This window comes from Meleagris gallopavo, chromosome 22 (genome assembly GCF_905368555.1).
Source record: "Meleagris gallopavo chromosome 22, MGAL_WU_HG_1.1, whole genome shotgun sequence".
Classification (NCBI taxonomy): domain Eukaryota; kingdom Metazoa; phylum Chordata; class Aves; order Galliformes; family Phasianidae; genus Meleagris; species Meleagris gallopavo.
In genome coordinates, this window is record NC_139425.1 from 3,159,501 (window position 1) to 3,184,173 (window position 24,673).

Here is a 24,673-nt window from a genome sequence, read left to right on the forward strand (position 1 = left end):
AGCTCATTTTGAAGTCAGATTAATTACTATTTTTTAAACTATTTTCTTATAATTTTTTTTGCAGAGGTAAACAAATGATACTTAGTCAAAAAGATAATCTTTCTCTTCAAAATCTTCAAAAAGGATATCATCATATTGATGATATTAGCATTTTGATGTCAGTTGTTTAGTATTGAACTAATACTGAATTTATTGTTAGCAGAAAACACATATTGGTGCTGTTAACCAACGCAGCAATGCAACACTTATCAGTAATATCAATATTTCATTTAATATCAATGATTTGATAGCAATAGCATTGTTATTCCACAATTACAGGAAGTATTTGATAGTCAATGAAATTAAAAGAAGAAAATTCTTTACAAGAATTTGTTTTGGCCAGTCATGCTTGACAACCTCAAACATTTGATTTTATTTTGGCCTTTGTAGAACCAGAGTTTTCTAAAGAAAAAAATGTACTCAGTTACTCTTTATAGAAATTGTTTTGGTGGTGTGATCTAATAGTAAGTGTGTGTTTTCAGGTGTGCTTGGAGGTTTGTATTGGCTTGGCCTGTTCTCTGTAAGATCACCTTGCTCTGCAGTGAATGGTTAAATGCTAAAGGACAGTTTTATTTTGCTAAATCACTTTGTGAGGAATAGGGTGATGTGCTAGGTGCTGATATCTGTGTCGGTGTAATTGCTGCCTTGCTCTACCCCTCCTATTCTTTGCATCTCTTGTTAGGAAAAGCACCCCATTTCTTACGGCTTCAGAATGTGGAGGTTAACGTGGGACAGAACGCGACGTTCCAGTGCATTGCTGGGGGAAAGTGGTCCCAGCATGACAAACTCTGGCTCCAGGTAAAGCGATGCAATTTTTTCAGGTAAAATAAGTAGACAGAGGACAACTGGGTGGTGGGGCAAATGCTTATCATCAAAATGCTTTGAGAACTGCCTTAAGTTGTTTCCAGATCAGAGTTCAAGATGATAAAATGCAGAATTGTGCTACAGAAGATGGAAAAAGTGGCCAGTTACAGCAAAATGTTAGTTCCAAACATAGGTCTGCATACCTGTAAGCATTCTTTCTTAAAAAAGACAGAACAGGTGCAATAATCACTCCCTTCTGTTTAATTTTTGGTCTTCTTTTCTTTTGCCCTCCAAAAATATTGACAAGGCTGGGGAAGGTGCGTTGAAATGAAAACATTCCCTAAGATATGTTAAAAAAAAAGACAAAACCAGTTTGTACCTATTTATTTCTTCCTCCCAGTTTCCTTTGGCTGCATTGATAGCAGATTGTTCCTCTGATTGCTCACGAAATGACCAAAGAGTTCCTTCTCTTTGTGTCTATTTTCATCCTACTGGTTGTTCAAAGACTGTTTTTGCTATTCACGTAGTAACAAGCTTAACTGATGTTCAGTTCTGGAGTTAGAAACGGAGTGTTTAGCAAACTGCAAGGGTGGAGTGCTGTTTCCCAGTGGACGACAAAGTTATTACTTGTGCCCTTTCAAGTGCTTGGCTCTGTGGAGTCCCAGCATTGCCATGTTCTATATTAGAATTCTAGAGACTTTTAAGACAGTTGAGCTCTGTGCATTGTCTAAGCTGCTACGCCATGAAACACTGATGTCCCAAGCAAGGACTCTGTTACTGTACTTACTGTGTCTGGCCATAGATCTGACATCCATTTTCAAAATAATTAAACAAGTCAACACATAGTTCAGACTAATGATGAAGGGCCTCAGCAAGAATGTTCTTTAAAGACTCTGCATACAGTCAAATTTAAACATAATTTTTTTCTTAACATAATGTTATGAGGGCAAGAATTCTGTTCCTTTTTTGTAGTGCCTAATTAAATGAACAAACAGAAAGCTTAAAAAAACAAACAAAAGCAGAAGAAAACTTGCATCATCATCTGTGGCGTACCCTTGTTATAGTTGCTGTCATATTGGTGGTTGAATAACTTTTATTGATTTCAGACTTTTTAATAAACTTTAAAAATAACAATTTGGTATCTAGGCTAAATACTCAGGCAAGAATCAGTTTACTAATGGTATAAATTAAAATTAATTTTGGGGAAAAGTGAGAAATGGTGAGAAATGTGCTTGGTGTTAGGTAAAAATAACAGTTATTTTAACTGTACTTTATCAAAGCTGTTATCCAAAAATTTACCTTGTAGTCTGAAAGTTATTGGCCTATATTGTACTTCTAGCATTAATAGAAATATATTTTGGCTTATTCTATATCTTTTTTGAGTTCCTTCTGTGAAGTCTTTCCATAGAAGAATTAGATGTGTGTGAGAACACGTCTGACCTGAAGCACTATGAACCTTTTTCCAAGAGAAGAAGGGATTTGGGTGGAAATCATCATTCCTAGTGGGAGCCTGTTTTCCTATCTTTTAAATTGAAGGATTTAATGAAAATAGCCTTGGAAATACCTCCCAAAATTGATTACTGGAAACTGGCAGAATGGCTCTGTGTTTTCCTTTGGGCCTCCTAATAAAATAGACCAACTGAGCAAGTTCAGCTGTTTTTGCTGATTTCTAGTTAATTCATCACCTGTCAGTTTTCCAGTTGGGAAAATGTTGCCTAGCATTGGTGGAGAGAGGTTTATTGAGGAATGCTGGACATATCAAGTTTTCTGTTCATCTAACTAATATATTTAAATTTTTCTGGAAACAAAGTTTTATGCCTGAAAATGACAGGTTTATAAAATCTGTTCATTTATAGCATTTTCACAGGAGTACAAAATGCATTCATTTGTAGTATTTTCATGTCTTAGCTTAGCTTCTGGATATACCCTGTACAGATATTCTGAGCTGTCACTCTCCAGCCTTTTCAGTATACATAACACATCAAATGCACAAAAATATATCAGAATTTAAGTAGATACAAAAACTTAAACAAATATATAAGAACATTTAAGCCCACTAGTTCATAAAACCCAGCGTGCCTGTAAATTTTTGAGGGACATTACTAGCTGTCTTTTCCTGAAAAATGGTGCTTGTACAAAATCTAACCTAGTGAAGGTCTGAGCAGTTTTAAGAGTAACAAAGAATGAATAATTTGTATGCCTTCATGACCTGTGTCGTTTTCATCTGTCTTCACAGCAGTGGAATGGGAGGGACACAGCACTAATGGTCACTCGAGTCGTCAACCACAGGCGTTTCTCTGCTACGGTCAGCGTTGCTGACACCTCGCAGCGCAGTATCAGCAAATACCGCTGTGTCATTCGCTCAGATGGTGGATCTGGAGTTTCAAATTATGCAGAATTAATAGTGAAAGGTAGGTTGTATTAAAACAGCAAGTTTGTTTTAGATGAACGTTTCCTCCCGTGTCAGCTGTGTGTAAAATTTGGCACCCTATTGGGCCTTTCTCTTCCAATCATATTAGATTCAAGTAGGAGAAATGGGTAAAAGTGACATGAATTTCAATCATTTCTTAAAACAAGTATTTGAATCAAAGCTTCATCTGAATAGAGATCTCTTCACAAGCTCTTGAAGTAACGCATGCTAGCTATGGATATTTTTAATGCAGTCAGCAGAACAGTTTAACTGTCGGTAGGCTTCATCTGGCTTGCTTTATACATTGGACATAAATAATTCTGTAATAGCGTTGCATGTCAGAAGAGTCTGCTCAAGACTGTTGGGTGTAGATGATCTGGAATGATTAAGTTCTTTACTATAAGAGTGGTGAGGTGCTGGAACAGCTGCCCAGAGAGGCTGTGGATGCCCCGTCCATCCCTGGAGGTGTTCAAGGCCAGGTTGGATGGGGCCCTGGGCAGCCTGGGCTGCTGTGAAATGTGGAGGTTGGTGGTCCTGCCTTGGCAGGGCGGTTGGAGTTTCATGATCCTTGTGGTCCCTTCCAACCTGGGCCATTCTGTGTGATTCTGTGATTCTGCTGATGTCCTGAAGCACACAGTAGGGATATCAGTAGCTCTTGATGGAAGCTGGAGGTTTCAGCTCTCTTATTCACTGTGATTCAGGAGGTGATGCTGTGCCTGACACATGCAAGGTGGTATTTGCTTAAGAATATCCATGATGCACAGAGTGAAATGCTATTTACTACGCTGCTTGATTAATGTTACCCAAGCTGCACCACAGGGATGCTCATTGTGTCTTAGGAGAGGAAACCAGAAGGTGACTGTCTCCCTTGAGGCTGTTTTAATCTCTATTGAAGGTGGTAGTGACATGGGTGGAAGGAATTTGTAGTATGGATCTTCTCACAGAATATAATTTTATTGATCGAAATGTTTTCATTTTTTTATGGAAATGGAAGACTGCTGGAGAAATGAGATCACTTTCTTCTACTATAGTACTTTTTTACCAACTTCTTCTGTCACTTAGTGCTAGTACCTTCGCAATGCCTTAAATATCCAATGTTGTAGATATTCAGACTACACTGATTATGAAGAGAATGTTCAGATTAGGTGCTAAGTGCATTTAATTCCTGCCAAATTATCTAGTATCTTACTTGTTGGAGGAGTTAACTCATGAGTAAAATGAAATTGAGTTGCCAAGAGTGGCATATCAGTGCCATATGATTGTTAAGTAGAGGGAAGGCAGTCTTCCAGAGCAACCAAATATGCAAAGTTGGGCATGTGCCTGACACTTTCATGTTTAACAATAGGAAGAGGAGAAAAATAGAAGAGTGAGCTGTAAATGTGAATGGCTGGACATCCAACATGAGGGACACTGATAGACTCCCTGCTGAATTACCCACGCAGGCACCTAGCCAGAAAAGCTTGAGGAGAGTACTATTGTTATGGGAAGGCACACTCCTCTGCTCCGCGCTTCTGTATAGTAAGCAGGCAAAGTGAAGTGGTTCATTTGAGGTTAGCTTGATGCAGCACTGTGAAACACTGGGATTGCATGGATGAGTACTTCTAGTCTGGCTAATTTTAGTGTGGATAATAGCAAATTCGTAACGCATATATACAGGCTGAAATGAAAGCAAATTGGAATTGTTTAATTCTGAAGAGATGTTTATTGAATTGCAGTAATGTACTTGGGTATACATTAAATTAGTCTGTAATTGAAGTTCTGCTCAATTGATAGTCCTGTCCCTAAACCTACTAAATCCAAGCTAATACTCTGCCTCGCATGCTTTCTCCCAGTTAGTTGAACATAAAATCATGTGGGATTTTTTCAACAAAGGTCAAGGTTGAAAAAACTATCTGTATATCTTTCTCATGTAAAGATCTGATTGCTTCCCTTAGCCATAAGATACTTTATTACAGTAATGAGAAAGTGATTTGCATTTCTTGATGTTGCGTAATTTAGTAGATACAGAATGAGGAATTTTTATTTGAAATACATTTACTACTTCAGCACTTGAAATTGGAACAGTAGATACTTCTCTCAACAAATAAATCAGTGGTATTAAACACAAACCAACCCCCTCGGTTGTCATACATGACTATGTGGACTTTACCTTTGTAACACTGCGAATGCATGAGAACTGCCACTGCAGAGCTGCTCGCTGTCTGTGCTAATACCTTTCTGTAACTGATTCTGTTGCATGGCTTGTATAAGTGACAGTAAATTTATTCTTCTCTTTGCAGTTCAGAATCATAATTGTAAAGCCTGAAAAACCCATCATTTCCTTCTGCACACCTTACCATCCTTTGGTGCTCCTGTGGAAATAGCTCTGCTCTGTTTCTTAACTTTCACAGTTGCTCATACTGTAATTTTGTGTAGAGCAGGCTTCAAAAAACCTGGAGCTTCTACATCTTGCTATACTGATCACATACAGATGGAATGCTTCTCGTCTATAATTTTCTATTAAGTAAAAGCTGCACGGCAGTTATTCGTATTCTAAAATAAATGCATATTTTGCTTGTGTAAAGAGTTTTTAAAATACTGTGAAATTGGCCAGAATCTGAACGCTTAAGATCTGTATTGATGATACAATTCAAATGTCCTTCCAGAAAACCTGTCACTTCCTGTAGAAGTGTGAATAACATTTTAAACTGTGTATGTGTTTGTATGGCAAGTTGTTTGCAGTTTATTTTTCTGATCCATTTCAGGTAGTTTGAGTGCCCAAATTAATGAATGGTAGAAATTTGTAACTTATTTTTCATTAACCAATTTTTTTTTTTTTTTTTTTAAATTTTGGCTCTCCAGCAAGTCCCTTGAAATTATCTTGTTGCTACCTGATGGTTTCTGTGAGATCTGTTCTATTCTACCACAACAGGAGTTGCAGTATGCAACAAAGCCCCTCTTAGGATATGTTCTTTTTCTCTTCAGTTTTGTCTTTGTTGATTTTTAAAGTGTTTGATTACTCAACACAGATGTAAGACAGTCTGTTCCCTAGCTGAGTGGCTTTCTGTCATCCTTTTGATATTTGGGACAGCTCATCTGTTTATCAGTCACTTTTTTCTTGAGGTTTTCAGACATGAAGCTGATACTTTCAGTGATGCCAGAGGGAGAGGTGGATTTTTTTTCCCAGAATTGCTTACTGTTTTTTTTCTCTGATTCTTTTCTGATGTGATGCCTGTCAAAACAACAAATAACGAGAAATAATTATGCATTAAAACAAAATATCTGTGACCATAAACTCCATGGTCTTTCACTTCGTAGAAAACAACTATCAGGACATGGGATAGGAGAAAGATTCTTGAAACCTTTTTTTTTAAAAAATTATTATTATTTTCATCCTCAGTACATGTATAATTCTGTACCCTAGGATACTGGTATGAAATGTACTCATTAAATGTATCGTAATATCACTGCCATCACAGGATAATACAGCAACTATTGCCATAGTGGTACTCAGACCCCTGGGCTGGGGGTACTGATAAGAAAAGTAGCACTGTTGCAGTTATCTTCTTTTTCCTGGGAGTAGCTGGAAGATCCTAGCACGGCCTCTCACTTGTAGCCATTTAGGAGAGAAGCTCATCTATGGTCAGAAATAAATGCCTTTTAGATTTCACTGTTAAGATATTTTTTATAGTATGCAGAAGTTCAGATAGGAATTTTCGTGCCTCATAGCTATTAATCAGGCTCATCCAGGTTGCAAAAGTTGCTGAGTAGATTTGAATTAATTTGCCTCAGTAATACGCATTAATCAAGGTCCTCCAAGTTATCACGTCGTGAACAGGAAAGCATCTCTTGTTGGCACTGGCAGCAGTATCAGTAAAGCTGTGACGGGGAGGGCTTTCCTCAGGCTTCATGCTCTCTCTCTGCCTTTTTCACACAACTGGATTGTCTGCAGTACTGATGTGTGCTGCACCATGAGAAGTTCAGTGTAGATTTGATCAGGTGTGTGTAAATGTTGCTCTTTTCAACTCTGGACCACCACAGGGTAGTATGTGTGTGTGTATGTGAACCATTTGTGAAGGCTATGAAATTACTGAACAAAAGAAACCGGCTTTGTGGTTGTCAGGTGCCTGAAGAAGCTGCTAACATTTCTTTATTCCTTCGTAGCCCAAATGATGTAGGGGATGCAGTGCTCCATTCCCTGCTGTTTGAATCGGGCTAATAATTACTTGAACTTTTTGCTCTGTTCTAATCATCTAGTTCAGTGTTGTCCAATAGCTATTGCTTTAACTCAGTTCTAATCATTGGATGGCTGTGTGCTGAGAAAAGGGGAGATGAGATTTTGAACACTCATTCCCTCTCACTAAGAGTTTTACCTTTGCTTCCTTTTCTTTCACTCGGGCTTAATAGCTTTTTGAGGAGGGCAGAGTGATGAGGACAAAGCCATTGTTTCATAGAAATAGGCAGTTAGAAAGAATGATACGTGTTCTTTCAAAAGAAAATATTTCCTTCTCCTTCTGTTTAACCTCCGAAATAAAACTGGAAATGAAGCCCTTCCTTGAGAGCTGATTGATAGATATACATGATATTATTGACTGGATCGATTTTTCAGAACTGCACAGTGCAATGTGGACTTGCAGTCACGTTGCCATGTTTGTATTCCTTGTTTCCAGTGTTTACATTTGCCAAGGAGGTGTAACTTAGGACAGGTATAAAGTTCTTAATGGAATACAAGGTAAATAAACGCATTAACAAGTAAAGAAAGAATACAAAACAGTCTTTTTGAAATGAAGGAACTTGAGTAAATATCCTTCTGCTTTCTGAGTGTGGTTGCCTACAGCCTCCCTGATGTATCTCAGGGACCTGTCGTTGTTGGGTGCAGGGAGCAGACAGCTCATGTGAGCTGTGGTTCTGCTGGCTGAAAGCCATGGGGCAAGCAGTCCTCATCAGTCTTCAGCAGAGAGAGCTGTTACAGCTTGTAGCAGCAAGGAGGCTTCTCCCAGGGTTATTATCTCCTCTCTGTCAGGACTCTAGAAATAGCTAGGTATGATTAACTTAGTAAAAGGCTTATTCGTTTTTATTTTTGTTTCTTTAAATCTTCCCTCCCAACTTGAACTGAGAAACTGCAAGATTCCCTATGGATGAAGCTTTCTTGCTGCTTTTAGGTAAGATAATGTTGTGGTTGGATGAAAGAAGTAGCTAGCAGTTGTCTTTTGTGCCCTGTCCTGTATGCTCTTACCTGCCTCTACCAAAGGGAGAAGAAATCTCCAAAGAGCAAAAATAATGAAAGAAAAAGCGTCACTGGGTGGTAGACTTTCTCTTCTTGCCAGACTCCCCTGGCATTCCTTGGCTTTTCCATGAACTGTTCCTGCAGACCTGTACAGAAAAGAAGATAGCCTTATTCTTCTACCTGCTGTTCTGTGAAGTGTCTCCCCACATCAGACAAATGTAAAGGAGAAAGTGGGAATCAAAGTAAATAAATGAGCAATTTCAATCTTGATATGTTAAAGATGCCTAAATAATTTATATAAGGTTTTGGTCTTCAGACAAAAGATGTGGTCCAGAAATTGATGGAAATAAAATGTTGTTTATTGCTTAGTATTCCAGTAAACATCTACCTATTAGCTTCCTGTTGTAGAGAAAGCTCCCAAAAAAAGTGCAGCTGGCGGAAGGAGGGAAGCTTGCAAGAACAAATGAATGTGTTTCAGTCTACCTAGGATTACACTCATGCTTGAAAAGTACAAAACAGGTAATTTCATATATTTCATGCTGCCTTACATCTTGGAGGAAGATAGCAGTAATGCAATTTTCGAGTATATTCCTGCTGGGATGTGTAGAGTATTAACTTAAGTTGCTGGATTTTCACTGCTCTAGGCTTCCATTGATTTGTAGCATTCGATGGTCTGTAGAGTCTTATAGTAACAGTTCTCATTTGTTTATTTTTAAAGGGAAGGGAGGAATTAGCAGTTACCTGGCCAGTATTGTTTCTTGTCCCCCATTAGCTTTCTCGCTTTGTTGCCAAAATACACTCAAAATACAAAATTGTCACTTTGTTAATTGTTCTGCAACCTATGCTTCTGTTTCAGTAGAGTTTGATCCTGCTGAATTATGCCTGTGGTTTATATTGTGCAGTTGGAAAGCACAGCCCTCTCACTGCCTAGTGAAAATAATCAGAAAAGTTTAAAGCAGCTGCACAGAAATTAATTCAGGAGTGCTGCTATCAGGGAAAGAAAAAAAAAAAAGCATCAAATGCTAAGGAATTGTCTTAAAAGTGTTTGCTAGCTGGAAACATTCTCGCAATGGGGATAGCTTGCCAACTCAGAGCATCAGATGTATGCCATTGCAAAATGTATCTGGAACTTTCCGTTGTTCTTTGTTTCTTTCCAAGGTACAATTTTTCATAATGACTGATTGCTTGTGATGCTCATGTGATATTACAATTCACAATGACACTTTTTTTGTCCCCTTGTGACTCAAATGTAAGATTTAGCAGAAAAGTTGAATCACGTGCATTGTTAATTTTCTCTCTTTCACTCATTTTTCTTCTGCCTTTTTAATTGTAGGGAAGTTCTGAATGAACTTTCAAACCTCTTGGCAAATGGAACCTAGAACTATTCTTAATTTGCCCATGCTGTGGTTACAATCCTGTTAAGTGCTTTTAATTCAAGAGAAGACACTTGAAGTACCATCTGTCATTGTGCTGGATATTGGTGAGGAGTCTGGTCTGATTAGAGACCTTTGACATTTGTTGGATGTGATTGGTGGATATGAGCTGTTATCTCAGCAGGAAGGATATCCTTTCCACATCAAAATATCTTTTCTGTTGCAGTGGGGGAAAAAAAAAGAAGCCTTAAATTGTAGTGCTTTGCTTAATATGAAATGTAGGCAAAGATTCATTAGATTTCTTAGTATGCAATGATCATTATTAATAAAAAAACCTGCAAGAGTAAACTGGAAAAAAGTGCAGATTCCATTTATATGTGAGAAATGGTTGAATTTCAAATGAAGGGAGTAAACTCATTCTATTGGATGCAAATGCCTCAGATCAAGATGATTGGAGCTTATAAGAAATTTACGGTGCTAGACACACAGAGAGTAAAGAAGCATAGTTACTGATCTCTTTCAGGAATGCAGTAGTTACTGCAGCTAATAGGCTTGCTGCAAAAGTGTTACATTTGCTACTGGACAACTGAATGAAGCAGTTCAAAATGACCTGTGGAAGTGACAGTTTCCTTCTTCTGAGGAAAGTGCTAATGAATTCCCCAGCTCTCTTTGCCCTGATTTAAGCTTTCCTCTGTCAGAAGTTTGATGTGAGTTTGCTTAGTTGCCCAGTCAGCCTTCTTGGGATGCAAGAAGTGTTTGCCCAGTTTTTTTTTTTTTTTTTTTTTTCTTAAAAAGACAAACAGAAACTCATAAAACACAATACAGAATGGTTAAAAGAAATATGGTGGTTCCCAGTGATCTATGCTAAAGCACACAGCTTTTTTTTCTTTTGTGCCTCTCCAACCACCTTTGATTGTGTTGAGGTGAAAGTCTTTCTTGAACAATGTTCTTCAGGTGCATATTCACCCCTCCAGGTCTATATGCAATACATATCTTTCCACCTGCTTTTCTTTTGGCATAGCACTACATAAGCTCCACTGTTCTACTGTATGGGCAATTGTTAAACTCCTCTGCTGGGTTTGGAGGTGTGGGCTTTACAAGCCACAGTTGTAATTCTAAGGTAAAGAAGCTTGCAAGTTTTGCTTGAATGAATGATGGAGCCCATCAACACTGTGAGAGGCTGAGTTCAGAGCTAAGGACATTCACACTGCAGCAGCCCCAGAATCCCTTTATCTTCAAAGCAGGAATTCACAGAAGTCTGTTGAAGTCAGGTGTGCTGAATGGAGGCCCTTCAGCCAACTTCTGTTATGTATTGAGGGAAATGAGGGTTTTAAAGTTCACATAGTATTTGCCTCTGAATGATGGAGCTGAACTGCTTTGCTTTCAAAGTCAGCAGAGGAGAAGCTGGGTGTTGGTTATGTTTACGTTTGCCCTATCCAAATGAAAAGATTAAGGAGCATTTTTCAGCATTAGGGAAAGAATGCTCACTCTGCAGTCAGCTCCCACTCAGCTTCGAGATTATTTGTGGTAGGAAAAGATCCAAAGTTGTAATTTTGCATTGAGATTTTGCAGTCCCGCCTCTTCACCTCTGCTCAGCTGAAGAATTTTTCTGAGCAGATGATTTCCCAGCACCCATTGTAGCTGTCAGGTGAGGAAAAGCAGTTCTCAAATAATCACCAACAAACCCCCAAACCTGTTGTGACGCTTTTCAGCTTTGATCTGATGTGTTAATCTTCTGCCATGATAAATACCACCACTTGTTGCCCTCTTTTACTGGTGTTGGGACACTTTGCTCACTTCACATCCTCCCCATTACCTCTGCCCTGCTGTGACTTGGAGAGACGGCTTCAGATGTAGGGGCAGGAACCTGCTGAGCAGCAGTTAAGTAGTGGGATTGCAGCAAGCCCTGCCTCTAGTGTAATCATTAGCCTGTGGATTTGAGGGCAGAAAAAGCCACCAACATAATATGAAGTTTCTTGGCTTTCTGCAGGCTAGATCTATTTCTCTACAGGTGAGATTTCCCTCCCAGGCATTTCTTGCTTCTCTGTCTTTCTCAGCAGCAAGCTTTCCATCAGCGCACGTTTGTATGTGAGGAGGATGCAAATAGCTGCAGGACTTAGGCTCTCTCTCTTTGAATCCTATAAATCAGTCTTTGCGTGTGCTTTACTGTCCTATTTATGAGCCTGCAGCTAATACTGAATTACATGGCAGACTACAACTTACAAACTGCTTGTTCCCTCAGCAGGATACAGACACAAATTAAAATGGAGAAGGGTTTGGATTGCTTATTTCTTTAATTTTATCTTTTTTTTCCCTTTGTATTATGGCAAGTGCTTCTTTTGTTTCTTCTGCTTCTAAGTTTTTGACTGACCCCAGTGAGCAGTGCTAACAATACCCTATTCCCTCTTACTTGGCATTATGGTATTATTTTGTCTTTTGTCCCAGACTGCTCACTAAATGTGAGCAGTATTTCTCAGTATTTTCTGTAATTTTGAGGCTGAAATTCTCAGTATAAGCACTTACGTGTTTGCTCTTGCATCTTCTTTTGCCATTGCTCTTCTGCTTGACTTAGTCTGACACATACCTTTGCTCTACTTGTCGAGCCTTGCCAAATCTCTTACTTTTGTTTCCTTATGTGCGTTGTGGATGACAAGGAATTTTAGTGCATTGCTTTTGCTGCAAAATGGTTTGGCTGTTCATTGCATGCAGCAGTAGCTTAGGTTCTGGAAAGTTCTATGATTACTGCAGTCACAAACCCACAGGTTCTTGAGAACTGACATCTTGTCTGTTTACAAGTATTTTGTACCAATTTCTATGTAAATATAGCATGAGAAGTCCTAGAGCAGAATAATGCTTTTTCACTATTTTTTTTCAGGATATAAAATTTGGGATATCTGCTTGACCCTAACTTGAAATTAGCTTTGAGAGTGTGAATCTTGGTTTTGTAAATGCCCTCTGACAGCTGAATGCTCTGCTTCTTCTCTGCTGCCTGCTAAGAGTGGACAGGACTACCTTAAAAGCTGTATGGATCAGATGACACGTGTTGAGACTTTGCTTTCAGGAAGTGAATTGCACACCAACAGTAATTAGAAAAATATATTTCTTCTCTCTAAGATATAACCTTTTCACTATATTCATGGTCTTCTCAAAATCTCTGTCAATTGGATATAATTTAGCATTAGTTAACACTGCATTTATTCAAGAGTCTGAGGAAACTCATTCTATTACAATCTTCAAGTTTATTATAATTACTTTTTTGTCTCTTCCTTGGAATCACTGCACTGGTACAGTCTTTGCAGTAGGATTTTGGTAGTTCCTTGGGAGTAAAACAAACAAACAAGCAACAGACACCTTTATATTTTTCATTAAATTAATTTCATCGTTAGTTTTAGTAAGAACTAGACTTTCAAGCTGGAGGATGGAAATGTCCTGCCTGCCTCAGCCTTGGCTAGAGCAGTTCTATAGTCTTAAGAAATCTGTTGTTTTTCACCCATCTCATGTCACTTAGAGATGTAATGATAGAAAGAAATAATGTTTAATCAAACCTGACATGCTACAGTATGCAGGCCCTAGAATGTACAGGTCATTCTTGCATCCTGTATGATAATGTATGAATAAAGCAGAATTGTCTTTGAAAGAGATTTTTTAATCATTTAAAACTTTCAATCATAATCATCATAACATAAGCTGCTTTATCTTAGCTGCTTAGTTATATATCTTATTCTAATGACTGTTTCCAGCTTTCGAATCTGACCATCAGATCTTAAGTCTCCTTGCTAAATATAATAGATCTTCAGGTACTGAATGCTTGTGGTTGTGTAGAACCTTGTATTGACCATGAGCTTGGCTTCGTTTGATTAACTTACATAAGAGTTAGAAGTTTCTTTGCAAAGTCTCTTGTTCTGTGGAAGTGCTGCTGTCAGTTCTGGGGAAACGGCTCAAGACTGGACTTCTACATATACTTGTGAACCATTACCTTTTGTTTTCACAATGAATACTTTGCTTACTATGTTTGTTTTCTTCTTTGAGATGGAATGTGAATCTTTTAAGCACATTTATATATATCTTTTCCAGTTCTGACACAAGCACTCTTCAACAGTGACAAAGAAAATAACTACATGCATGCTCTGCATGCTAAATAAAATGTTTTCCAAGCAGAGCATTTAATATCATTTCTTGTGTTGGGAGACCATCATTGCCTGTGTGATAATCTCCTGCACTTACAGTAACAAATAGCAGATGTATTGAAACATAAGAAAGTGCAGTGGGTGTCCCTGGGAATGGCTTCAAAGGAATAAAAATAGAAAACAACCTCAAGATTGTTTTTTTATCCAAAAACTTTTTGGTGCCTGTCATAATAATAAAAAAAGTCTTCCAAAAGGTGTTTTTGTACCACAGAAAAGCTTACTAATTGGGATGACACGCATTGTTTGTGCACCAAATTTGTGACACTTTGTACCATGAATGCTGGACTCATTCCATACTGTTGTTAAATTTCCTGGCACGTTTACTTTGAGCTGTTTTGAGGGAATATGGGGGCTGTTGCACAGTGCCTTTCCCCAGTTTTGGGATCAGTGCATGATTACCTAGGAGGTGTGTGCTGGTTTTTCATTGTTGAACTTGGTAGCAAAAGTATGAAGATAGAATAAAAGAAAGGGTATTGTTTGTGATAACACTCTCACTCTGGTAGAAGTGGACTGGTGTATGACATGGAGATGGGTGACCTCAATGTTTCAGGCTGCAAGAGGACACTTAACTTTGAAATTATACGGTTTCAGATTCATGCTAAAAATTTCCATAGAGATGAGCCATAACCTGAGCAATCTTAAACTTGGAAAATATATTTTTTTTACTTGAAACGATTTCTCTAATTTGTGGAGTCTTTGCCAAGGCCTGTCTCTTCTACAAACAAGAAGCAAATCTGTTTATAGCAGTAATGATTGATTCTTGGAAAAAAATCATGGCAACAAGTTGATTTCTGAAGTGCCAGTTTCTGTCTGGTTCTTTGTTGGTGGATCCTCTGCTCTCTTGCATCCATTGCTTGGAAGTGACAAATACACCATTCCTTCCTTCTCATCATTCTCTTTCGACACTTGAAGACCTCCACTCCATTCAGAAACATTTTTTAATTGCTAGATAAGGCTGGTCCTGTCTACATCATTCTCTCGGTCCTTAACTTGTTACTCACCAGCCAGGGCTCCAAGGAACGAAGCCTGAGTCAGGACCTGTCTTTTCTCACCATGATTCCTGTAACTTGAAGAGTGTGGGTTTGGGTGCCACAACATAAGAAGGGCATAAAGCTGTGAGAGAGCATCCAGAGGAGGGCTGCAGAGGTGGGCAAGGTGTGTGTGTGGAGTGGCTGAGGTCGCTGTGTTTGCTGGGCCCACAGCAGAGCAGGCTGAGGGGAGGCCTCATGGCAGCTCCTCATAGGGAGCGGAGGGCAGCGCTGAGCTCTGCTCTCTGGGGACCACAGCAGTGCCCAAGGGAACGGCACAGAGCTGTGTTAGGGGAGGGTCAGGGAAAGGCTCTGCCCCAGAGGGTGGTGGGCACAGCTGAGCCTGAATCTTCTATGAGCATAGGAATTAACATATGCAAAACTTGAAATGTCTGTGACATCTGAAGGCATGACGGACACTCCGGAATATTTTTATATGTTGTATGATTTACTCAATTTTATAAAGCCTAAGCAACATCAAATTGTCTTCACTCAGGGACAGTTGAACTTTCTTTAGGAGCCTGCACCTAAATCCTGGATTTATTGTGGTGAGGACTGCTCCAAGTTTTGGCAGAAGATTGCGTCTCTTCTTCAAAATCCTCGCAGCAGTAATGAGTGGCAATGATGGATCAGATTTCTCTGAAGTCTCAGCAGGAAACCTTTAACAGTGTAGAGGCAGGGACTTGGGTAATGGAGTAACTGCTTAACCCTGGGTAACAGCTTCTGCAATGATGCTTCCAGGAACTACAGGAAAACAAATTGTCCCGCTAAAAGCATCAGCTGAGAATGGCACAAGAGCATGAAAAAATAATTTTGAAGTTTAATATTATACATTTGGTGAGGTATTCTGGATGGCAATTATTTCAAGTGTTTTGTGTACACTAAATAAGCAGCCTCCTATATTTGCTGCATTTACTATATTTGCTCCTATATTTGCTGTACTATGTGATTATAAATAAAAAAGTAAGGTTTCTATCCTAGCTGAATCCACTGCACATCTTCATGTCAGTTCTTACACTTTTATATGCACCTGCTACTTCTCTTTCTTGTTAGCTGCTCCCTAGAGCAGCAACTCAAATGACAGGCCATAATGTTATCCACTCATTGACTTGTCTGTCCACATCAAAATGTTTGGCTGCAGACGAGGCGACAATTTTCCTTACATCAGTCAAACTTCTGTCAGTAAGATCAGACAAATGTCCCTCTGGTTCCTGCAAGGTATATTTATCCTGTTTCCAATCCAAACAAAGCAAGAAGCAGTAGGTAATTCTGGTAGAATTGAATGGAGCAAATTACTGATAATTGGCAAGTAAGACACTTGAGTTGCTAGGGTTACTCCAGAATAGTAGAGGTTTATTTATAATGACAGCAGTTCAGTTCCTTGCGTGGGACTGCACTATTGATTCCCCTTGCTTTATATATATTCATGATAAAAGCAAAAGTGGAAAGTCAGTGTATTTCAAAACAAGTAATGAGAAAGTTGTACACAAAGTGTTCTTTTATTTTTGTTCCTCCACTAAACTGGAAATCCTTGGGCACTTAGCCCAAGAGTTTAGAGTGACATCTGTAAGGTTATAGTCTGCTATATGTTCTTTCTCTTACCACTTGTGTCCAACAAGCCAAGGGTCCATGCAGTTACATCACAAATTGAGAGAAGAGTTCAGTTTGTAGTTGGATGTGTGAGATGTTTATATCTATGAGGACAAATGAGTCAACTTTTCTCTTCAAACTATGATTTGATAGTGTTCTACATCAAAATGAGTAGAAGAAAAAAAAAAAAACCCAAAATAACATATTAGTAGAAAGCATGAAACTTGTAACTATTGATTGTTCCATGTGTTCTTCTTGTCCCATCTGCTGTTGCAGACTCTGTCATGATTTAATCATCTTAAAAGTTCATTTTAAGGATAGAGGCATTTTAGTCATGTATATCTGACAAGTTTTGACTATGTGAGCAATTCTGGGATTTACCACTGACTTTCTCTTGAGTTGTTTTCCCTTGGATATTACGTAGTGGTTATTTGAAAAAGATGTAATAACTAGACACCTACACAGTTTTTTTTGTGTGTGTTCTTTTTAATTTTATGTTTTCTGATGGTTTATATATGTCTGGTCTGGGTGGCAGCTCTGTTTACAGATACTGTTTCCAAATTGATTCATGTCACCAGATGTACATCACATTTCAAGAGCATCCTGTGCTTTTTCATGCCTGAAAGGAAAAAAGTGTTCTACACAGCAGTGAATCAGATTGGGTATTTGCTCTTGTAAATAGATGGAGACAGGAGACAAGCTTTCGCCAAACTCAAAGGCAGTGATTCTGGTGGTATGTATAATTCTATGAAGCTTTCAAACAGAAATTTGATGGTTAGTTGACAATGGATGGCATCCAGTCTGCCAATGCTGAGTTACCTGAACTGGAGCAGATCTTTCTCTCAAGGGCTTCAAGGGCACCTGCCTTTCAGAATGAACTGTATGAGAGACTGAGGCACTTGTTCTCCAAGGCCATTTCATTAGGTGACTAGAATTCATCCTCAGGATAGCTATACTTGTGCTGGTTAATGTGCATATCATTTCTAAAGTGGCTGTAGCTGTAGGCACAGCAAGCTTAAAATGATCTCTGTAGTTAGAACAGTGGGTGCCATCATACTGGAGTACAGGCACAGGTAGAGATCTCATTCTGCATTGTGTCGCATGTGTAAAAGTAAGCATTTACCATATTGCAAATCTAAGCCTATATTTGTTAACATGCATGAAAAACTGAACCCAGGGGACTTTAAGATGATATCGAACTAAATGATTGTGCTCGGGGCCCTGAGGCTAATGGCATAAAATGTGGCAGTGCATTAAGATCACTTAGCTGAAATAGCACCTCAAACAATTTATATGTTAAATGAGTTGTCACGTATCTTGCTGGGATCTGCAGCCTGCTTTTCGTTATATGCGTTAGTATGGTCCTGTTTGGAACCATCCTTTGTGTGTGTGTAGGGGGGGGTTGTGGAAAAAAGGAGCATTCAGTAAAACCCCACTGGGTTCAATTTTCAAGAAAATTAACAAATGCAAACTTAATTAGTGTAATAAAGGATGGGGTGTGGTTAATACTGCATGAAATGCATATCCAAGAAGAAAAAGAAAATGGATTTTTGTAGGAATGCATGTTTGGATCCATCTACAATTCCTAATAAGTGTGTTGTTCAAATCTGTGCAGCTTGCTCTGTGATCTCAGAAAGTTAATCCAGTGTAGCAGGTGTACACTTTTTGTTTAAATACACTGATAAGCACCTACTTGCCCCTGCATCCACTCCTCTGCTCTTATTAATGAATGGTATCCTGTGAAAGTGAGAAAATTCACTTTTCATTCAGTTATATCCAATTCATTTGCAGTGATGGTTGTTTTGGGATGGAACACAGGTCAGCAGATTTGACCAGCATTGCTGGTCAGTTCCCACAGTCTGTACTTGTGTGGCTGCCCTTAGCTGTGTGGGCATTTATATGCACTTAAATCCATCCTTTCTCCTCTCATTCTTCTGCATGTCCATTACGACCAGAGCCTTCCTCATTTTGTCCTCCTCTATCTGTCCTCCATCACCCTATTCTCTTTACTTCATTCCTTCAGTCCTATTCCTGCCTCTTAATCAGGAAAACATGTCTTTAACTGAATAAATGGAGCTTGGTGTCCGTGATGCCCTTGGAAAGGAATAATGCTGTTTGGATCTTTAGCAGACATGCTATGGCCCATATCAAGGGAAAAGAAGTTTTTCAACTGTTCCCAGCCACAACCTGGGAGGAAATTTACTTGAATCATTTCTGTCACACACATTTCTGTGAAGTGGGAGGGCCAAACAGATACCTTCTAGATTGATGTTGCTGCTAGTCGAAGTCATTGTATCATCCATCAACAGGCTGATCCTGCTGGGTAGGAAGAAGGTTTGAATTTTCCAGTCTTTCCAAGTGGAAGGCAAGCAGACCATTTACATAGTGCCTGGGATATCTCTGTTCATACCAGTTATAGGCAATTAGTGTTTTATTTTCCAACTAAATAAACAATTTCAAATTTAATTAGTCAACAAAATGTCTTTCCTGTTCTTTAAATACAGCCTTAGGGAGTGCTGGTTTCAAACAGGTTAAAGTTCTTTATTCAATAAGATCAGCTGGAATGTTGTAACAAGGTTTATTTTGGTGCTGTATAGCACCAAATGGCACCAAATATGCTGTATTGAAAAGAAAATTTACTCAAAACAGCTTTTTCTTTGTGGCTTTTTAGGAGGGGGAAAAAAAAGCCTACAGTAAATATTCCTGCCACTTGTTGCAGATAGGAATTTTTGGGCTGTGAATGTCCTTGCAAGATCTGGAAAACCCATACAGATTTTTTAGTCATCAGAAATGAAGGAATTTCAAAATTTTTTGTTTAATTTCTCTTTGAGTTTGACTGCATTGAACCAGATGTTATTTTTTTCCCTTCCGAGCCTGCACCAATTCAGTGAGTGTGTGTGTGACGTGCTTTGAAAAAGCACAGGGCAAGCAAAGCTTAAGAGCATGATCTGGAGGCTTTCAGATGCAGTGTCTCACACATCTCTTACATAGGGAAGTAGCTACAAACCTGCAGTCATGAATGACCTTATTTGTCCAATCTGATTTTCTGTGCATGATGTACTATTTAGTTATTTATTTACTCATTTATTTATATATCATCTGTCTGTTTGCTTCTCTAGCGTACCCATTGTAAATGTAAAACAACTTTGACTCCACAAATTATTTCACTCTCTGAGGTAGTGTTTGTTGATCCCTATTATGGGCCGCATGAATGGGAAGGAACACTGTGTATCCACTAAAAAAAAAAGCAAAACTTTTACTTTGGTTGTAAATTCCAGATATAATCATGAATGCTTTTCCGTTATCTGGAAACAGTGTGTTCCTTTAAAAGCTTACTGATTTTATTTTATAAAGGGAACATAAATATCTGACTCATTCTCTCATACGTCTGCTGTTCTATAGAAAATGCCTTCTCTTCAGTATTCAAGGCATCTAACAATACTTATTCACATGCCTCTTGTTTCTTTAATAACTAAATGAGGATTTCTGAATAAGTACCATTAAACCAATTAGTACAGAGCATAAACATCTATTGTATTGTTGTTGATAAAGGAATAGCCTGTATTTCCTCTTTCTGATTCAACCCTTTCCGATAGTAATAAATGTCTTCTGAGGAGTCCGTGCTAGCAAGTCTGCTTGACCTCTCTCATCTGCTGTACCAAGCACTTCCTTGGGAAAGATCAGTTCTTACTCTACGCAAGTTAGATAAGCATCACTGAGTTTGAGTTACTTCACAGCCTGTGGCTGTTTTCCTGTGCCCACTCGCAGATTTGGGTGGCATATTGGCTCTAGTTTCTCATCTTTGTCTAGTGTGATGGAAGACCCAAAGTCATCCACTGGGCAAGGCTGCTCATACTCTGGTTCCTCTGTGCTTGATGTCACCCAGCTGACTGGCTGTGTATTGCTCGTTGTGCCATCGATGAGTTTTATGAGTTTTTACATACATGCAGAATGCCATCTTTTCCTATTAATGCTATTGATGTCAGTAGATAATGTGTATGAAATAATGATTTTTTGGTATAGTTTTGCTCATATATAGTTACACCTAAGCATTGTTAGATATGTTTCTGAGTGTATTAATAAGGAAAACACTGGTGCACAGAGTAGTTTCTCTCAGTTCTGCCAATGGCGATGCAATTAGTGCATCTCCACTGGCCACTGACTTTGAATCTTGCATGGTTGTAGTGCTTTTATTCACAAGCTGTCACTGTTACTCTCTAATCTATCTAGTTCACAGGGAAATAAAGTGTGCCATCTTTCAGGATTGCATTGGAAATGGAAATAAAGAATAAAAGAGATTTAGTAAAAAAGTAATGCCTAAACTGTAGCCTAATTCTTCAGGGAGAAAATAAAATACCTGCTGACAGCTCTTGCCGTAATGACGTTTTTGCTTCTGTCAAAACATCAGAGCCCCATCATTTCCATTGGCATTTGCAAGACTCTTTAAAGAGATGCATAGGAAAGCAGAATGTTTTGATGGGTGATTTTTTTAGTTGGAGTCCCTCTCTACAGCCACTGTTACAATTGAAAAGAATATTTTTCTGTCTGTCTGCACTCAGTTTGATTAGAGAAGGGTTTGGGAGCAAGTGAAATTGAAGGGCAGATGAGATATTAAAATTTAGTAAAGTTATAATTTTTCCTCCTGTTGTGTAATTGAACGGTGAAAATTCTGCTACACAGTATCTATGTGATTATTAGAAAAAAAGATGTGTTTATAATGTGGACAAACTGGTAATGGGGACCTGGGATGTGCTGCTAATCACTTGGTGGGTACCTGTGTGTTATTTACAAGATACTGAAATTCCTCCTTTACAGAGGTGTAAGGTGGAGTGAAGGATGTAGCAATGTCCACCTTGAGATAAATATAATTTTTCAGCATTCAAGACCAGTGTTAGTCTCCTTTTTTGCAATCACTTTGTCTGGCCGTGTCGTGCTGATTGGGAAGGAGCTGCAGACAGGATAAGAACAAATCCATTGCAGGTAGGACTGTATTTTCTCTTTTGCAGTCTACGCTTCATGTTGGATTGCCTCTCCAAAAATTGAATTAGGCTGTTCTTAATTGCAGTCTCCTTACATGTCCGCCTTAAGTATTCTGGTATTTGCTTCCTCTCTTGCTCTCCAAACGGAGTTCAGGAGCTGGAATTGTTTAGAATAAATGTCATCAGAAGCAGCTATATTTTTAGCTGACACAGAGGAGAATTTTAATTCTGATTTTGAGGCATGTCATGGCTTTTGCTCCTTCCCACACGTAGCACTGCTTTCTAATAATTTTTCTTATGACTTTTCTGAATCTATTTTACACGTTGTTATACCCTACTAGCCCTCCAAAATGTACATGCTCTCAGTGTAGGACAAAAGCCATGTGACTCTGATTCGTTGGAAATTTTCATTTAATGCTTTCCCAAGTTTTACTCCTTCAGCTTTCTTTTCTCACATCTTACTTCCTTGATAAGATGGAGTAGAACTGAAATGCAGTCAGCTCTGTGTTCGTTGTAATGGGGCTTTTAAAGGAAATAACAGATCATGGGAAATTATATCCCTCCTTCCTCATCTCTGTTCTTCAGAAGAGATTTAGATTGCCTCATTATAAGCCCTATTTTCTTTATTCGGAGAGCTTCCTTAGAAGCTTTGTTTTCTGTTTTGCACCTCTACAGTGTGGAAGTCACCTTTTTACTTCATGGATTTTTTTGTGTGTGTGTTTTTAACAAGAAAAGTCAGTAGGGCTGATATTTTAGAATGCATAGTCTTAGGTAATGCACTTAGAAGACTGCTCTGTGGTTATGAAAAAGGAAAACCATTTTAACACTTTCCTTCACATTGCTGGCATTGCACAGTTTTTGACAGCTGCTCCTTTACTGTGAATTCTGCCAGATTTGGTGATGTATATTAAAGGCTAAACGTTTTGATCTCTCAGTCCAGTGGTTGGGAAAAGCATTACGTAAATAATGACATGATGACAACAGCTGCAATAGCAGGACCTGTCATGCATTTAAAGACTAAGAAGGAACTGTTGCTGCCATATCAAATACATACTGTTGCACCTCACTGGTTCATCTATTGAGTATGTGTTCAGTTTATTAAAGGAAGTAAAACAAAAATCCTCTAAACCTTCACATTGTATTACGAGAGGTACTGAGCTCTGACAAACAACTGGGAAAGATAATCCATTAAACAAGCTGGCCTTAAAACTGCCCATTACAGGCATGAATCCTGGAGCATTCCTGGCAGTCCCAAACTCCACATTGAAGGAAAGGAAGAAGTCCTTTCTTTGCCTGGGGCACCTCTGTGGTTCTGTATGGATGCACTCAAGGTTTGCACCAAGTCGTCTTTGTGTTTGGAAAGATGTCTTGTCAAATGAGCAAATATCAGCGTGTAATGGATGTGTAGGTGGTTATGTGATGGGAAATGTCTAAATTGGATCATAAAAGTACATGCCCCAAGCTGGGAAGTGACTGGGCAGGGAATATCTAAGTCACTGAATCCTGGAATGCTTTATGTAGAAAGGGATCATCTACTTCCTTGGGAAGAGGAGGCAGAAGAGTTCCTAGAGTCCCAAGGAATCCTGTCATTTTTGACAGGCTGGTATGACAAAAGGAATGGAATGATGTTTAATATAGGTGGGATGAATTATTTAGTAAGGCTGGACTTACTAGGCTCTAACTTGGACACGCTGATGTGGATTAACCAGAAACTATAAAGACCAGGCGAGTAGGAATAGCATAAAACAGGTCGTCCCTGATGTACTTTTTTTTTTTTCTTTTAAGCTAAAGCACATCAAAAGATTTATGACTGACAGTGAATTTTTGTGCATTAGTGCACCATCCTGTCCTGTTGGTGGAAAAAGAAGGGACTGTAAATATAAGTGTATTGCATATTCACTTTGCAGTTCTTCTTAACTGTTCCCTCAGTGGCTTGTCGTTTGAGCAATCATAAATGATCCATGATCGCATTTTCTGCTGCTCTTTCCAACAAATGAAGCTATAGTAGTGTACCCTATAAATCCTACAATACAGATAATCTTAGAGCGGAGGTAATGAGAAGATATTTTTCCCAGTATAAACTGTATTGCCACTTCTTTTTTTTCAATCAGCATGTACATCTGTATCTTGCCTAGCCATGGTTGTGTTCAACTGTTGATTTCAAACATTCCTTAATCTAGATTCTCAGTCTTTTATAGATACGACTTGTTAAGCTTTGAAATTGGCTTTGCATAGGAGAATTGTGGCATCTAAGCGCTTGCTTGAGTCACTGCATTTACCTTCTGTGTTAAACTACTCCATAGTTAGTTCTACTAAATAATTTGTAGCAACATTCTGAAAGAAATACAAGGATCTCAGGACTGCCAACTAATTCCTGATCATATGCAGCTGCTAAGCATTTTTTCTTGTTTACATACAAGATAATAGTGCCTTAAGATTTATTTCATAGCAATGCATATGCTGTTATTATCTACATAAATTACTTTTCAGTGAGAGATCTTTTATACAAACAACCAAGCTTAATGTCCAGCCACTTTCAATTGAGCAGTGAAGACTGAGTAATTCCCTTCAGCTGATATCACATTTCTTACTTTCTTAATTCCAGTGATTTGAGAACAAGATAGGCTGCCCAGAGGCAAGTGAGCTGGTAGTGCTGCTCTTCTACCTTAGCTCTATTGCAGGAGCTCATTGTCCTGCAGAGGTAATAGGTGGGTAGATTTTCATCACTGTGTCTTTGAAGTATGGTTAATATGACTCATTTGGATCATCATAAATCTGTACTGGGATTTCTGAAGAAAGGAATTGGGTGCAAGTCAGTGGTAAATTAACCCAGCTGGGTAATTAATTGTATCAGATGGAAATTTCAAATTCTCCACTTTCGTATACCTGTGCTCCTTTCATGTGGTTAACTTGGGTCTCCCGAAGGATTACACTGATTGAAGAGCCAGATACTGCTGTTACCAGAAGTGTGAAGGAGGCATTGAACTTAATGAATCAAAGAAATGAAGGGATTTGTAAAGTACAATCCAAGTAAAAAGCACTTTAAAGATATTTGAA

The 24,673-nt window shown here is 38.7% G+C and overlaps 1 protein-coding gene across 12 annotated transcripts in view; it reads left to right on the forward strand.

Moving 5' to 3' along the window:
* The window catches only part of PTPRT (protein tyrosine phosphatase receptor type T), a 554,909-nt gene that overhangs the window by 179,050 nt on the left and 351,186 nt on the right, over positions 1-24,673 (forward strand). For all 12 annotated transcript variants that reach the window (XR_014887677.1, XR_014887680.1, XR_014887679.1 and 9 more), the window contains exons 5-6: positions 722-837; positions 3,080-3,254. Coding sequence is in view for 3 of the 12 variants with exons in the window: in XM_085241335.1 (XP_085097461.1) it covers positions 722-837; positions 3,080-3,254 (291 nt within the window). In the remaining 9 variants the exon portion in view is untranslated. The remainder of the gene's footprint in view (positions 1-721; positions 838-3,079; positions 3,255-24,673) is intronic.